This window comes from Bufo gargarizans, chromosome 2, assembly GCF_014858855.1.
Source record: "Bufo gargarizans isolate SCDJY-AF-19 chromosome 2, ASM1485885v1, whole genome shotgun sequence".
In the NCBI taxonomy this organism is placed as follows: domain Eukaryota; kingdom Metazoa; phylum Chordata; class Amphibia; order Anura; family Bufonidae; genus Bufo; species Bufo gargarizans.
Window position 1 is genome coordinate 242,794,100 of NC_058081.1, and position 16,092 is coordinate 242,810,191.

Genomic DNA, 16,092 nt, shown 5'->3' on the forward strand with positions numbered 1-16,092 from the left:
AGGTGGGCTTCTTGATCTCGCTGCTCTCGGACAAGGCCTTGGCCTGGGCCAGCCCTTTATGGGAGAACAACAATCCGGTGGTTGCCGAGTTTTCCGGTTTTGTTGCTTCTCTTCGGAAGGTATTCGATGTGCCGGCTCGTGCTGCCTCTGCTGCGAAGCTCCTTATGTCCATCAGACAGGGTTCACGATCCGTAGCTGAACACGCCATTGAGTTTCGTACCCTGGCAGCAGAGGTGGGCTGGAATAATGAGGCTCTGGTCGCTGCTTTCTCTCATGGTCTCTCGGATGTCTTGAAGGATGAGGTTGCAGCTAAGGACCTACCAGTGGAGCTCGAGTCTCTTATTTCTTTCCTGATTTTGATTGACACCAGACTCAGGGAGAGACCTTCCTTTAAGGAGAGCCTGCGGAGGTCTTCTAACAGATTGGCGCCTACGTTTGCTGTCCCACCCATGCCTCCCTCTCCTCCCACGCCTCCTGGGGATGACTTGTCTGGGGGTGAACCCATGCAGCTGGGGTTTGCTCGCCTGTCCGAGGGGGAGAGGGTACTCCGGAGACGCGAGGGCCGATGCATGTACTGTGGTCTCGGTGGGCATTTTCGGTTGGCATGCCCGAACCGTCCGGGAAACGCTCGCACCTGAGATCCTGTCGGGGGCAGATCTTGGGTGAAGTCTCCTCGTCCCCGGTTTCCCGTGTTGACAAACCACTGATTACTGTTGTCCTCTCCTGGGTCGGGGGCTCGGTGACGACCCAGGCGTTGGTGGACTCTGGTGCTGGTGGTTTGTTCATTGATAGTGTGACCCTGCAAGACCCTGCTTCGGTTTAGCCATCCGTTTGGACTTTTGCCTTACAGCTTGATTTTCAATAAAGCCTTCTTATTTCCACTTATCTCTTGTTGTACGTCTGGTTCATGGTTCCATGACAGGAGGTAGCAGCAGCATCAGGAGACCACAGAAAGGCGAGGTGACATTGTGTGGGGGTGGCAGCAGCATCAGGAGACCACAGAGTGACAAGGTGATATAGTGTGGAGGTGGCATCAGGAGACCACAGAGTGGCAAAGTGACATAGTGTGGAGGTGGCAGAAGCATCAGGAGACCACAGAGTGGCAAGGTTACATAGTGTGGAGGTGGCAGCAGCATCAGGAGACCACAGAGCGCCAAGGTGACATAGTGTGGAGGTTTCAGCAGCATTAGGAGACCACAGAGTGACCCGGTGACAGAGTGGGGAGGTGGTTGGCAATGCCAGTACCAGCTGAAGATGGTGGGTGAAAGAAGGAGCACTTGGCATCAGATGTGTGGCATCAGGCAGGTGGCGGCATCAGAATAGTAGTGGTGGGGCACCATGGATGATCTAGTCTGATGCATCAAACATTGGTGGGTGGAAATCCTGGCTGATCCACGCTTGATTCATCTTGACAAAGGTCAGTCTCTCCACATTTTGGGTGGACAGGCGAGTTCTTCTTGGGGTAACTATGGCCCCCGCTGCACTAAACACCCGCTTTGATGCCACACTACTGGCCGGGCAGGACAGCTTTTCCAGGGCAAACTCTGCCAGTTGCAGCCACAAATCCAGTTTGGCTGCCCAGTAGTCCAGCGGATCTTCGATGTGGGGTGGCAGGGTGCTGTCCAAATATGACACCACCTGCTGGTTCAGCTCCTGCTCCAGGTCTAGCAGCTGCTGCTGCTGGTGAGTAGTTTCTTCACTAGGTGGGTGAAGAAAGCTGCTCATCAGAGACTCTACTGCTGATAGAGCTGGAGCTGCTCCTACCCCCCCCCCCACCCTGCCACAGCAGCTATGTCAGAGAAACATGAGCGCAGCGGGCCCCCGATCAGACCTGCCATAGGATGGAAGTTGGCGCAGATAGGCAGCGTCAGTGGCATAGCGTGGGGGGACCATGGGGGCTGTTGCCCCGGGCACAAAATTGCAGGGGGCACCAGGCACTTTAATGAGGGCCACGGGAGCCTATTGCTCCTGTCCTCTCCGTTCTTCCTCATAGGCTTCAGGCTTGTGGCCTGAAGCCTATGAGGCAGTAGAATGACCGTAGTGACTAGAATGGAGTTGCTCCTGGGAGGTATGATGTTGGCGAAGAGGCAGAGTCTCGTCACCCAGGCGGCGGGGCCTCAATATTTGCAGGAGATTCTACAGAGCACGTTGTTGGATTAAGGACCAAAGGCTGCAGGTCAATGTGTGGAGTAGAATATTGACTGGTTTGTTTACTTGGGGGGCTTTTTGCAGGGGCTGAAGGGAGAAGGAATAGTCATTGTACTGGAGACTGTATGTTAGAAAGGTCTGAAGAGAGGGTAGAGGGGGTGATATTTACATGGGACTGTATGCTGGAGGGGCTGAAGGCGGGGGGTGAAATTATTTTACATGGGACTGTATTCTGGAGGGGCTGAAGGCAGAAAGAGTGGTGAATTTTACATGGGACTGTTTGCAAGAAGAGCTGGAAGGCAGGGGGAGTGCTGTATCTTTTGGGACAGTATGCCGGAGGGGCTGAAGGCTCACGGAGAAGAGAGGGAGGGTGATATTATTTACATGGGCTGTATGCTGGAGGGGCTGAAGGCAGGGGGAGTTTTTGTATTTTACATGGGACTGTATGTTGGAGGGGCTGAAGGCGGGGAGTAATGTATTTTACATGGGACTGTATGCTGGTGGGGCTAAGGCAGGGAAGTGATGTGTCTTACATGGGACTGTATGCTGGAGGGGATGAAGGCAGGGAGTGATGTATTTTACATAAGACTATATGCTGGAGGGGCTGAAAGCAGGTAAGTGATGTGTCTTACATGGGATTGTATGCTGGAGGGAAGGCAGGAGAGTGATGTATCTCACATGGGACTGTATGCTGGAGGGGTTAAAGGCAGGAGAGTGATGTATTTTACATGGGACTGTATGCTGGAGGGGCTAAAGGCAGGGAAGTGATGTGTCTTACATGGGACTGTATGCTGGAGGGGATGAAGGCAGGGAGTGATGTATTTTACATAAGACTATATGCTGGAGGGGCTGAAAGCAGGTAAGTGATGTGTCTTACATGGGATTGTATGCTGGAGGGAAGGCAGGAGAGTGATGTATCTCACATGGGACTGTATGCTGGAGGGGTTGAAGGCAGGAGAGTGATGTATTTTACATGGGACTGTATGCTGGAGGGGCTAAAGGCAGGGAAGTGATGTGTCTTACATGGGACTGTATGCTGGAGGGGCTGAAGGGGGGCATAATTATTACTATAATACTACAGAGGGGGCCATTATACTAATAATACAGAGGGGGAAATAACATTAATAATAATAATAATGAGGGGCCAGTATATATTATAATTATACAGAGGGCATTATAGTTATGGGCATTATGGGGGGAGGGGAGGTATGTTATCTGAGGATGATAGTAAAGTGAGAAATCTAAAAAATGTTCTGTGAAGCTCTACAGAGACGAGACGCGGCTGAAATAAGTTATCATGACAGTCCTATCTACAAATGAAGACGCTGAGGAAAGTCTACATCACAGGAGATGTCACAGGTATGGTGCTGTATTCTCCTGTATATTTCATAGCAATGTATGTTATGTCCATCCAAATATCTGTTTTGGGGGGGTGAATATAGAATTTGGGCCACACTGCCGAAGCCTGGCCTCACGGGCAAGCTGCCACCCTCGTCTTCCGATGATGATAAAGCCGCTAATTCACCCGGCTCCCAAGTGCAATCAGCTACATCATCATTATCATCGAGTACTGTCTGCATTTCACTGATGTCCTCCTCAACGGTCTCTGGGTCAGGTACCTGACCGCTCGCAACACCAGCTTCCACGCCACTCTCCTCATTACTACTTGCCCGCTTACCGGAGGAAGCGGCGCATGTCTCCTCCACATCTTGGCTGGCCAGTAGCTGCTTACTGTCCTCTAGTAGCTCATACTTGCTGTATGGTGGAGCTGAGCCCACAGCATATAATACTTGTCTGGCTGAGGGAACAGAAAAGGACAGAGGCAGGTTGAGTACAGGTGAGGGCACAGGGCCTGCTCCCGGGCCATGCCAACTAAGTTAGTTACAGCTCCACACGTCGGTGCTGCCGTGCACTTTGGCAGACACCGACAGGCTCAAGGACTGGCTCACCTTCTGTTCTACATACGTGTGCAGGGCTGGTACAGCCTTTTTGGTAAAGAATTGACGGCTTGGGACTTTCCACCTCGGCTCGGCACAAGACATCAGTTCTCTGAAAGGTGCAGAGTCCACCACTTGGAAAGGGAGGGACTACAGCACCAACTAAGGGTTGCATCTGACGAGCCCACTGTCTCTTGGCTGGGGCTGTCTGATGTCACTTTGGACAAAGTGGATGATCGAGTCAACTATTCAAGAACCGCTGGGTTGCTGGTCAAGACACGACTGCTAGATGAGCTCAGGCCTCTCTCTGCTATTCCTGCTACCACCCCCCCCCCCCTTACTCTGCTGCCTGCGCCAGAAACATTTAGGCCTCTGCCACTCCCCTGTGCAGGGCCTGGCACTTCTCTGTCTGACATACTGTTAGATCAAATAAATAAATAAAAAGGAAATTAAAACACCATAAAAAAGTCTGTAATTTTCTCACTTCACCATACAACGGCTAATAAGCCCCTTTTTCCACACTAATACACGCCAAAAAGGGCTCTAGAACATATAACTGCACTGCTGAACAGCAAATATATATATTTTTTGCCATTAATACGCGCCAAAAAGGGCTGTAATTTTCTCACTTCACCACATAACGGCAAATACTTTTTTATGTGCCACTAATACATGCCAAAAAGTGCTTTAGAACATATAACTGCACCGCTAAACAGCAAATAATATATATTTTTTTGCCACTAATACACTCCAAAAAGGGCTTTAGAACATATAACTGAACCGCTGAACGGCAAATAGGCCCTTACTTTTTTCCATTTATACACTGCACAAAAGGCTTTAGAACATAGAACTGCACCGCTGAACGGCAAATAATATATATATTTTTTGCCACTAATACAAGTCATAAAGGGCTTTAGAACATATAACTGCACGGCTGAACAGCAAATAATATTCTGCCACAGATGTATGTTAGAGAAATCTCTGACTGGTTGTGAGTGGTAATCTCTGTACAAGCAATGGTAGAGAGCTGAACTCACTAATATCCCTGGGTCATGGTACCAGTTGCATGTGATAATCCAGTGAGGAGAATACAATGGAGATGCTTTGGTAATTTGTTGAATTTACCTTGAGCAAAGACATATAGAGGACATTAGAGGTCAAAACGAAATGCTCTCACCAGCCCTGAATCTACTGCAGAAAATAAATACACAGGACCAGAACAAACAGAGTATGATGTCACCAAAAGGGAGGGGTAGACAGAGAGCAAAGGCAATGAGATTTACATAATACATTCAGGAAACCTATAACAAGAATGACCACAGGGTGGCAGCATTACATAACATGGTAATCATATGATGACACAAATACAGCAATTTATCTTAACTGGAAGAAATAAATCCTGGGACAGCACAAATAATATATATTTTTTTGCCACTAATACACACCTAAAAGGGCTGTAATTTTCTCACTTCACCACACAAGAGCAAATACTTTTTTTGTGCCACTAATACACACCAAAAAGGGTTTTTAGAACATATAACTGCACCACTGAATGGCAAATAATATATATTTTTTTGCCACTAATACACACCAAAAAGGGCTTTAAAACATATAACTGCACCTGTGAAGGGCAAATATATATTTTTTGCCACTAATAAACACCAAAAAGGACTTTAGAACATATAACTGCACCGCTGAAAGGCAAATAATATATATTTTTTTGCCACTAATACATGCCAAAAAGGGCTTTAGATCATATAACTACCCAGCTGAATGGCAAATAATATATATTACACGCCAAAAGGGGCAAATAAGATGTAGAAATATTTCCTTGTAACAAACCCTGTTAATGGCTGTATCAAACAGCACTTGCACCCCAATAACAAGAATAGTTTGCTGGAATTACAGAGCTGTATAATGGCAATTTGGATCCACAGTCAGTGCAGCAAGGTGTAATAGGATTGTTCCTATTACCCAGGCTGTAAAGTCCCCTGCTGAACCCTGTTCTGCTTCAATACTGTGGAATGATTCCTCCCTATCCTTTCCCTGAACTTCTATACAGCAAAATAAAAGTTTTAAAGTCTTTTATACCACTGTCCCTAGCGCCTGCTGATGTTTCTCCCTGCACTAAGTACACATTCGAAAATGGCTGTTTATTAGTGATTGACAGCATTGTCTGTGTAAATTTTGTATATAGCTAGCTGTCAGTCACTGCCATACAAAAGGGCGGTCTTAAGTTCAGAACGAGCACAGATATAAATGTATAAAATAAAAGTTTTACTGAATCTTTAATTAAAATATATATCAATCTGCTCAGCTGCTCAGCTCCTCCTGCTCTATAACATGCTGCCTGCAGACTGAATTTTGTTGTGACAGGTTCTCTCGAAGTACAAAGAGAGTTACTTCCCATTGCAATGTACAGCATTCAGTTACACAGTACGTTCTAATGCTTGTACTCTACTTAAAGGCCCCTATTGTTTGAGAGACATTATTATTATTAAGACTTCATTTATGCATTATCTCTGCATTAAATGGTTTCTTTTGTTTTGGTGTCATGTACTGTATAGGCAAGCACTAAAGAAGGCTCCCTTAGGCACATATTACAGGTAGAGTGAGCAGATACCCCTGCTACCTCTCAAGAATTTCCTTTGGAAATCACAGAAGTGCTGTGTATTTATTGCAGCCTCTTTTTCAGACAGTCTCAGATAATGTCCACCTTGACATCTGACCTAGAGTGGCAGGTATTATTGTGGCTTTCAGTGAGCTTTCACTTGTCTACTCTTTATCATTTGAGTCTGAGTTAATGACAACCATGGCTGTTCTATACACATCACTACTATATAATTAGGGAGTCACAGCTCTAAGTGCCATTTAAATCCCATTGTGAAAAAAGAGAAAGGTCCACTGGGAAATGAATCTCTTAAAGAATACAGATGACATAAATGCTTGATTTACTTGGCAGTCAATTAAGACTGCCATACTCTCTTTCTGGTTCACTGGCTATAAATATGCTCCATTTACTCCAAGTGAAGTAGATGGCTCTCCATTCACCCAAACGCTAACCCAGGATTGCAATTTATGACATGTGAGCAATATACAAAATGATGCTTCCTGGAAAGAAGTAATTGATTAGTTAAGCTTTATTTATCTTAAAGCTAATATTTCTTCAAAGGCAACATTAGAAATTTCGCCCCTTGAAAACAGTTTTCTCACTAAGGTAAAACACTCATATTGTACTGTCTACTATGTGAGAAGATACAATTCCTATTATCTGCTCATTGACACATAAATGTGCATTATCTTTAAAGGAAATTTTGTTTAACTGTTTCCAATCACAGCTTATGTCATTTACACCGTAATACGAATTGTCACTGTCCATAACCACTTCAATATCCATTTTCCCATTCTTCCTCTGGTAACCTTTATACCACTAGCCCACTACCCTGGAACTGAAGTCATCAGGGCTGATTGTTTTATATGGACAGCCCGGGCCTAATGTTAGGTGTTGTATACCCTAACAGATGCCAGTGCATTTTGTATGCATAGGCAATAATGTAATGTGATAAAGAAATATGACATAGGAGCCTTGGCACTGGAATTGAGTGCCTATGAAACGGTTCTTCTCACATTTTTTTGGGTGGAAGAAGGGGGTTGAACAGCTTCTTTAAAAGGAGTCTGCGACCTACAAAACGGCTATAAAAGTAATCATACCACCAGGTAAGGTAAGTCCCCAGATATATAACCATACCTTCCTTGTGAAAATTTGTTCCTCTAAGGAATGCTTCTTTTTATTTTTAAGCAATTTGGTGCACAATCGCTCCACTAGTAATACCAACTAATGTCTCTCCCTCTTGTTTAACAGTCCATGAGATTTCAGATCTGGTAGTGATGACAAAGGGAAAGTCAGGTACACTGAACAAAGTGGCCACAGTGCACTGACCACCTTATGTGCATACAAATAATACAAAGCATTCCTCAGGTCCACAGGGCACCTACAGCATGGCCGGCATGCTTACTTACTGAAACTGATTTTGAAGGAGACAGACTCCTTTTATGTTTATATGTATGTCAATAGTTAAATGAATGGGGGAATGGCAGGAAAGAAAACTGGCCAGTGCCAGTTAGATACTGGTGGTATACAATGAATGATATCACATGAATAAGCATCCATCACATAAATGAACAAATATGGCATGAAAAAACACCCTTGCATGCTTATATAAAAGTACTCCATGAAAGAAAATTCAACTCACTAAAGCTACAGTATACATATGAAGCAGAGTTAATAGTCACTGGACATAATACGCTTACTAGAGGTGATAACTCACCAAGTGCGAATGTTAACCCTGCTACATCTGTATATACCATAAAAATGTCAGGGAGTGAGGTAATGTGTAATTTTTTAATCTCCCAGTTTTTGTGTCCATTGTTCATGTGTGTTGATTTTTGTTTTGCAAGAGAAATGCTCACCCAGCAGGCTGACTCTCAAATTCTTCTGACCACTGATCCTGGATGTCTTCAGTAGATAAATCAACATCCCTTGTTGTAGCAAAGTTGTATTCACTTCCCTCCATACCATGAAAATACATGGAGTTGCCATCTGATTGACAGCTATGCTACGGAGACAAAAACAAGACGTGTTAATATATAAAGACAGGTTGATCTGGAGGTATGAACAGATCTACAAGTTGATCTAGCCAGATGTCTATCTTTAAAGCACATTGCAATGGGCTTTAGATTTTGACTGTTAATTGTGTTTCTGGTTTATGCCAATAATGCTTCATTACTGTAAAATGAAAATTTTTACAATTTTCTAATATACTTTGTATCTCATTTGCTCAAGATTTGAAATATCTTTGCTTTCAGTGCATGAGAACATCCCTGTTATCATTCAGATGCTAAAAATCCCACACAAGCCTCCTCTAACCTGAGATAAGCATACCATTATCCAGGGCACACGATCATCTGTGAATTTAAAGGGGTTGGCCCATCTCACACATTAGTGGCATATCACTAGAATATACCCCCAATGTCAGCTAAGTGTGGGTCCCACCTTTGGAACCTGCACCTATCTCTAGAACGTGGCCCCCAAAGCGAAAGAGAACATACACTGCATGTGCATTGTGCTCTCCATTCGCTTCCATAGGAGTTTCTGAAACGAGCCAGGCAAACACGCTCGGCCATTTTCCCATAAGAGTGAATGGAGGATGGTTTACGCAATGCATCCTCATTCCCTTTCCCTTTGGGGTGCCTATTCTAGACATAGTTGCAGGTCCCAGAGGTAGGATCCACACCTATCTAAAGTTATTAGCCTACCACTGCAAATCAGTTTCAGTTTCTTGGTAATGTCCCTTAATGAAGTCTTGTAATACAGGATGCACAAGCTCACAGAGCTTCTTTTACTTCCCTTCAATAACCTCTCCTCTATGTGTCAGATGGCCAGATTTTTTTTTTTTTACTCACTTATATAGCGCTGACATATTTCACAGCACTTTAAATAAATTATCATCACTCATTGTGGGAGGAAACCCACACAAAAATGGGGAGAACATACAAACTCCATGCAGATTTTATCCTTGGTTGGATTAGATAGATAGATAAATATTCAAAAGAAATCCAAAATTTGGAAGAGCACACACTGGCCTTTTAAAAGGGGTCATGCCATGATTGATGTAATAAATTAAAATTAAACATCATATAGTGCATGACAATACTTTTCTAACAAGTCTAGAACCAGCCCTGTATATGGATCCAGAGATTTCCCCATTCATTGCTCCAATTGTTCTGCTAGATTATCTTCAGCCGGCAGCTCAGGCAGTATGTCTTTTCTGCTGCTCCTCTCTCCCTGTGACTGACACAGCTTCTAACAGAACATATTGGCTAGTAGCAGTTGAAGATTTAAACTGAGCCTATTCGAACAGCTCAGTGAGAAGGACAAAAAATAAGGAAAAGAACAAACAGCAGGTGGCGTTACACAGATACATTTTACTGAATAGTTCAGTGTCTATACTAAATTTTGAATTACATCAAATTAAACAGGACTTGTTTTCCGTCAGGCAAAACAGTCCTAAGTAGTCCATGTTCCAAATAAACAAACCATGCATTCCAGTTCCCGATAAAAAATATATACTTCACTAAATATCAACATTAAAAACATACAAGTAATTAGAGAAGCCCTAGATAACATTAAGTCTCTAGGCACTCAAACAATATCCCTATGCTGTAACACCAGTATTCAAACAAATATTAATATCACACTGCATCTTTGATCACAAACAGAGGAGCATCACTAGTATTCCTGACATCATATAAGACATAATTTCATCACAATAAAGCTTTAGCTCACTGCAGGTTGACGTTTTGCATGTTGCTTCGTCAGGAGGTGGTGCCAAAGGGGAAGAGAGCATTAAGAAGAACCAAAAACCTATCCCTGCTCGGTATCTACGTCATATGCCATAAATAACTTCCAGGGCAGCAGTATTATTTGGCGCATGCTCTGTGTCTCCGACTCCATATGGGCACACTGGCAGAGTGATGCATGCTAGCCAGCATAAATATGTTACAAATAAAGGGCTGTTTTCACCAGTAACTAAGGTTGATATTGCATTAGGCTCAATGTTAATACTGTGGGGAAGCTATCACTGGCTGCCTGCTAGTTTTCTGTCATGCAAATCTAGCAAATGTTTGCAAAAGTAATCTTTTGAATTTTTTTGCCAGTCTTGCCAGTTCTAAAAAAAAAAAAAGAGTGAAGCTTTAGCTTAGAAGAAGGGAGTGGGTCCACCATTGGTCCGACAAACCTATTATAACTTCAGACAGAAATTGGCACAAATCTACTTAAAGCTTATAGTTGCCATATATCTGATTCCATGAACTGCCAAAAGAGGTACCAAATATATAAACAGAGGTGCAGATCTTAATAGATTTGGCACATCACTCTCCAGCACACATCTGGTTTAGACTGGTAAAACCTCCTTCACTGTATGTTGTACAAAGACAATGGGGGCTATTTATAAAAACTGTTTAACCCCTTTCCGACTTCCGCTATACATGTACTGTGTAAGTAGGCATTTTGAAGATGGCTCCCGCTTGCTCGTGCAGCGGGCACCATAGCCGTCGGTTTTCTGCTGTTTTAAAGAGCATAGACCAGCGGTGGATGTATGCAATCAGCCATAAGGCTGATCACATACATTTAACCCCAAAGTGTGCTCACAGCATTTAAGTGGTCCGGAAGTGGGAGCAGCAAGCTCCTGTTCCCGTAATAGCGTTCCCCGGCTGAGATTGGGGAACCTGTTGCATTAGTGTAATAGCCAGGAAGCCTCATAGAACACAATGGGCAATCTAAATATTGCCTTTTAAAGTGACCTAGGGTGACTTAAAAAAAGTAAAAAAAAAAAAAAAAAAATTTTAATAGTACATAACCAATTCTGTGATTTCCTTTACAGTAGCATTCCTGTTTGTGGTGCAGTGTTGTTTAAGGGCCCGGAGATCACGGGCATCCAGTATGGTTTTACGGCCTTGATCCTTACACACAGAGATTGTTCCAGATTCTCTGAATCTTCGGATGATGTTATGCACAATTTTTCGCTGGGTAACACCTTTCTGATATTGCTCCCCTATCTTTCTGCGCAACATTGTGGGAATTGGTGATCCTCTACCCATCTTGGCTTCTGAGAGACACTGCCACTCTGAGCTCTTTTTATACCCAATCATGTTGCCAATTGACCTAATTAGTGTTAATTAGTCTTCCACCTCTTAGTTATGCTCAAATTTACTTTTTCCAGCCTCTTATTGCTACTTGTCCCAACTTTTTGGGGATTTGTTGACACCGTGAAAATTTGAATCAACGCATTTTTCCTTTAAAATGATACATTTACTCGGATTAAACGTTTGATCTGTCATCTACGTTCTATTACAAATAAAATATTGACATTTGCCATCTCCACATCATTGCATTCAGTTTTTATTCACAATTTGTTTAGTGTCCCAACTTTTTGGGAATCCGGTTTGTATATTAATCCCATAGGGTGACTGGTGTAATGCAAAAAAATACATAAAACAGACATTTTGCGATTTTTTTATCACTTCAACTGACAAAGAATTGTGATTAAAATGTCACACACACTTCAAAATGATATCACTGAAAAGTATATATCGCCCCACAAAAAATTTAGCCCTCAAACAGTTCTGTACACAAAACTGCAAAAAACTTATAGGGGTCAAAATGTGGAGATAAAAAAAATAATAATTTGGAATGTTTTCCCGCTTCTCACTACATTGTATACAATCATAAATGGTGCCATTAGAAAGTACAACTTGAACTTGTCCCGCAAAACATAAGTGAACATAAAAAAGAAAAAAGTTATGACTCTGGGAAGGCGGGGAGTGAAAAAACACAAAAATGAAAAAAAAATTGCTAGGTCCTCTAGCAACCAATCAGAACTTAATTTTTTATTTTAGACAGTTTCATAAATCTCCCCATAACTCAAAATGTTAGGTTCTTTACATTTAAATGCTAACAATACATACATGACAATTCCAGGGATGAGTCAGCACTCCATAATTCCATGAAAAATGATAAGGATCTTGTGACATTTCAGCCCAACTCCATGGAGCCTTTCTCAAGCCATGCCCAAAAAAGTCCCCAAGGAGCTGAGCTGAAATGTTACATGGATGAATAAAGATCCTTACTATTTTTCATTTGGAATCCTGCCTCATCCCTCAAATGGTTTATTATCTTAGGACATGGAGTCTTTTGTCATGGAGGACTTACCCCTAACTTTGAAGTGCTGCTTTCTTTTTTATAACAATACTTACATAAAAATAGGTTATGTCAGTAATTTTTTTTCAAATCTGACATGTGTCACTTTATGTTGGAATGCTTTTACTTATCTAACCAATTCTGAGATTGTTTTGTCGTGACACATTGTACTTCATAAATAAAGAAGAAAATCCACAGCACTCCTCAGTTCTGGTGAATAAGCTGGTTACTTTATTGGTAACAGCAGCATTGGAATAGCAACGTTTCAACCATCTCTGGTCTTTATCAAGCTATGAAATCATATAGTGACATGTCACTATATGATTTCATAGCTTGATAAAGACCAGAGATGGTTGAAACGTTGCTATTCCAATGCTGCTGTTACCAATAAAGTAACCAGCTTATTCACCAGAACTGAGGAGTGCTGTGGATTTTCTTCTTTATTTGTACACTTATGGGACCCCTAGCCAGGATCCTGATCCGCGAGCACCAACCTATCCAGGTTTCTATTGGCAACTGTCCCTATATTGGGACCTGGAGTGCTGCTTAACCCTCTTCTTTACATTGTACTTCATGACATTGATAAATTTGAATAGATATACCGGTATTTCACCTTTATGTCCCAAAAAATCCCAACATTTCCAAAAATGTAAAAAAAAAAAAATTTTCTTCCTGCTTTTAACCCCTTAACCCCTTAAGGACCAGGCTCATTTTCACCTTAAGGACCAGGCCATTTTTTGCAAATCTGACCAGTGTCACTTTAAGTGCTGATAACTTTAAAACGCTTTTACTTATACAGGCCATTCTGAGATTGTTTTTTCGTCACATATTGTACTTCATGACACTGGTAAAATAAAGTCAAAAAAATTAATTTTTTTGCATAATAAAATACCTAATTTACCAAAAATTTGGAAAAATTAGCAAATTTCAAAGTTTCAGTTTCTCTACTTCTGTAATACATAGTAATACCCCCAAAAATTGTGATGACTTAACATTCCCCATATGTCTACTTCATGTTTGAATTATTTTGGGAATGATATTTTTTTTTTGGGGGATGTTACAAGGCTTAGAAGTTTAGAAGCAAATCTTGAAATTTTTCAGAAATTTACAAAAACCCAATTTTTAGGGACCACTACAGCTCTGAAGTCACTTTGCGAGGCTTACATAATAGAAACCGCCCAAAAATGACCCCATTCTATAAACTACACCCCTCAAGGTATTCAAAACGGATTTTACAAACTCCGTTAACCCTTTAGGTGTTGCACAAGAGTTATTGGCAAATGGGGATGAAATTTGAGAATTTCATTTTTTTGCCTAATTTTCAATTTTAACCCATTTTTTCCACTAACAAAGCAAGGGTTAACAGCCAAACAAGACTGTATCTTTATTGCCCTGACTCTGCCGTTTACAGAAACACCCCATATGTGGCCGTAAACTACTGTACGGCCACACAGCGGGGCGTAGAGTGAAAGGTGCGCCGGATGGTTTTTGGAAGCCAGATTTTGCTGGACAGTTTTTTTGACACCATGTCCCATTTGAAGCCCCCTGATGCACCCCTAGAGTAGAAACTCCATAAAAGTGAGCCCATCTAAGAAACTACACCCCTCAAGGTATTCAAAACTGATTTTACAAACTTCGTTAACCCTTTAGGTGTTGCACAAGATTTAATGGAAAATAGAGATACAATTTAAAAATTTCACTTTTTTGGCAGATTTTCCATTTTAATATTTTTTTTTCCAGTTACAAAGCAAGGGTTAACAGCCAAACAAAACTCATTATTTATGGCCCTGATTCTGTAGTTTACAGAAACACCTCATATGTGGTTGTAGATCGCTGTACGGGCACACGGCAGGGAGCAGAAGGAAAGGAATGCCATACGGTTTTTGGAAGGCAGATTTTGCTGGACTGGTTTTTTTGACACCATGTCCTATTTGAAGCCCCCCTGATGCACCCCTAGAGTAGAAACTCCAAAAAAGTGACCCCATTTTAGAAAGTACGGAATAGGGTGGCAGTATTGTTGGTACTAGTTCAGGGTAGATATGATTTTTGGTTGCTCTATATTACACTTTTTGTGCGGCAAGGTAACAAGAAATAGCTTTTTTGGCACGTTTTTTTTTGTTATTTACAACATTCATCTGACAGGTTAGATCACGTGGTAATTTTATAGAGCAGGTTGTCACGGACGCAGCGATACCTAATATGTATACAATTTTTTTTATTTATGTAAGTTTTATACAATAACTTCATTTTTAAAACCAAAAAATTGTTTAGTGTCTCCATAGTCTGAGAGCCATAGTTTTTTCAGTTTTTGGGCGATTATCTTGAGTAGGGTCTAATTTTTTGCGGGATGAGATGACAGTTTGATTGGCACTATTTTGGGGTGCATATGACTTTTTGATCGCTTGCTATTACACTTTTTGTGACGTAAAATGGCAAAAAATTGCTTTTTTTGCACAATTTATTATTTTTATTTTTTATGGTGGTCACCTGAGGGGTTAGGTCATGTGATATTTATATAGAGCCGGTCGATACGGACGCGGCAATACCTAATATGTATACTTTATTTTTATTTATGTAGGTTTTACACAATGATTTTATTTTTGAAACAAAAAAAATGATGTTTTAGTGTTTCCATAGTCTAAGAGCCATAGTTTTTTCAGTTTTTGGGCGATTATCTTGAGTAGGGTCTAATTTTTTGCGGGATGAGATGACGGTTTGATTGGTACTATTTTGGAGTACATGCGACTTTTTTGATCACTTTTATTACCTTTTTTGGGAAGTAAGGTGGGCAAAATTTCAATTTTCTCATAGTTTTTATTTTTTTATTTTTATGGCGTTCACTGTGCGGGGAAAGTAACATGACCGTTTTATAGATCAGGTCGTTACGGACGCGGCGATACCTAATATGTGTAGTTTATTTTTTTATTTATTTTTTTATTCAGTGATAAATGTTTTTTTTTTTTATCTTAACTTTTTTCACTTATTTTATTTATTTTTTTTGACCCAGACCCACTTGGTTCTTGAAGATCCAGTGGGTCTGATGTCTGTAAAATACAGTACAGAACCTATATAGGTATCTGTACTGTATTTTACTTACACTGAACAGATCTATGCTTTCAGCATAGATCTGTTCAGCACCATGGACAGCAGGACGCCTGAGCAGGCGTCCTGTTGTCATGGGAACCTTCCCCGTCTGCTCAGTTATGGTCAGAACTGCGCAGACGGGGAAGGGTAAGGACGGGGCTCTGG

At 41.7% G+C, this 16,092-nt stretch overlaps 1 protein-coding gene across 2 annotated transcripts in view; it reads right to left on the minus strand.

Annotated features, from left to right (window-relative positions):
* RELN (reelin) overlaps positions 1-16,092 on the minus strand; it is a 716,958-nt gene that overhangs the window by 300,064 nt on the left and 400,802 nt on the right. For both annotated transcript variants that reach the window (XM_044280166.1, XM_044280165.1), the window contains exon 11: positions 8,556-8,701. In XM_044280166.1, the coding sequence (XP_044136101.1) occupies positions 8,556-8,701 (146 nt within the window). The remainder of the gene's footprint in view (positions 1-8,555; positions 8,702-16,092) is intronic.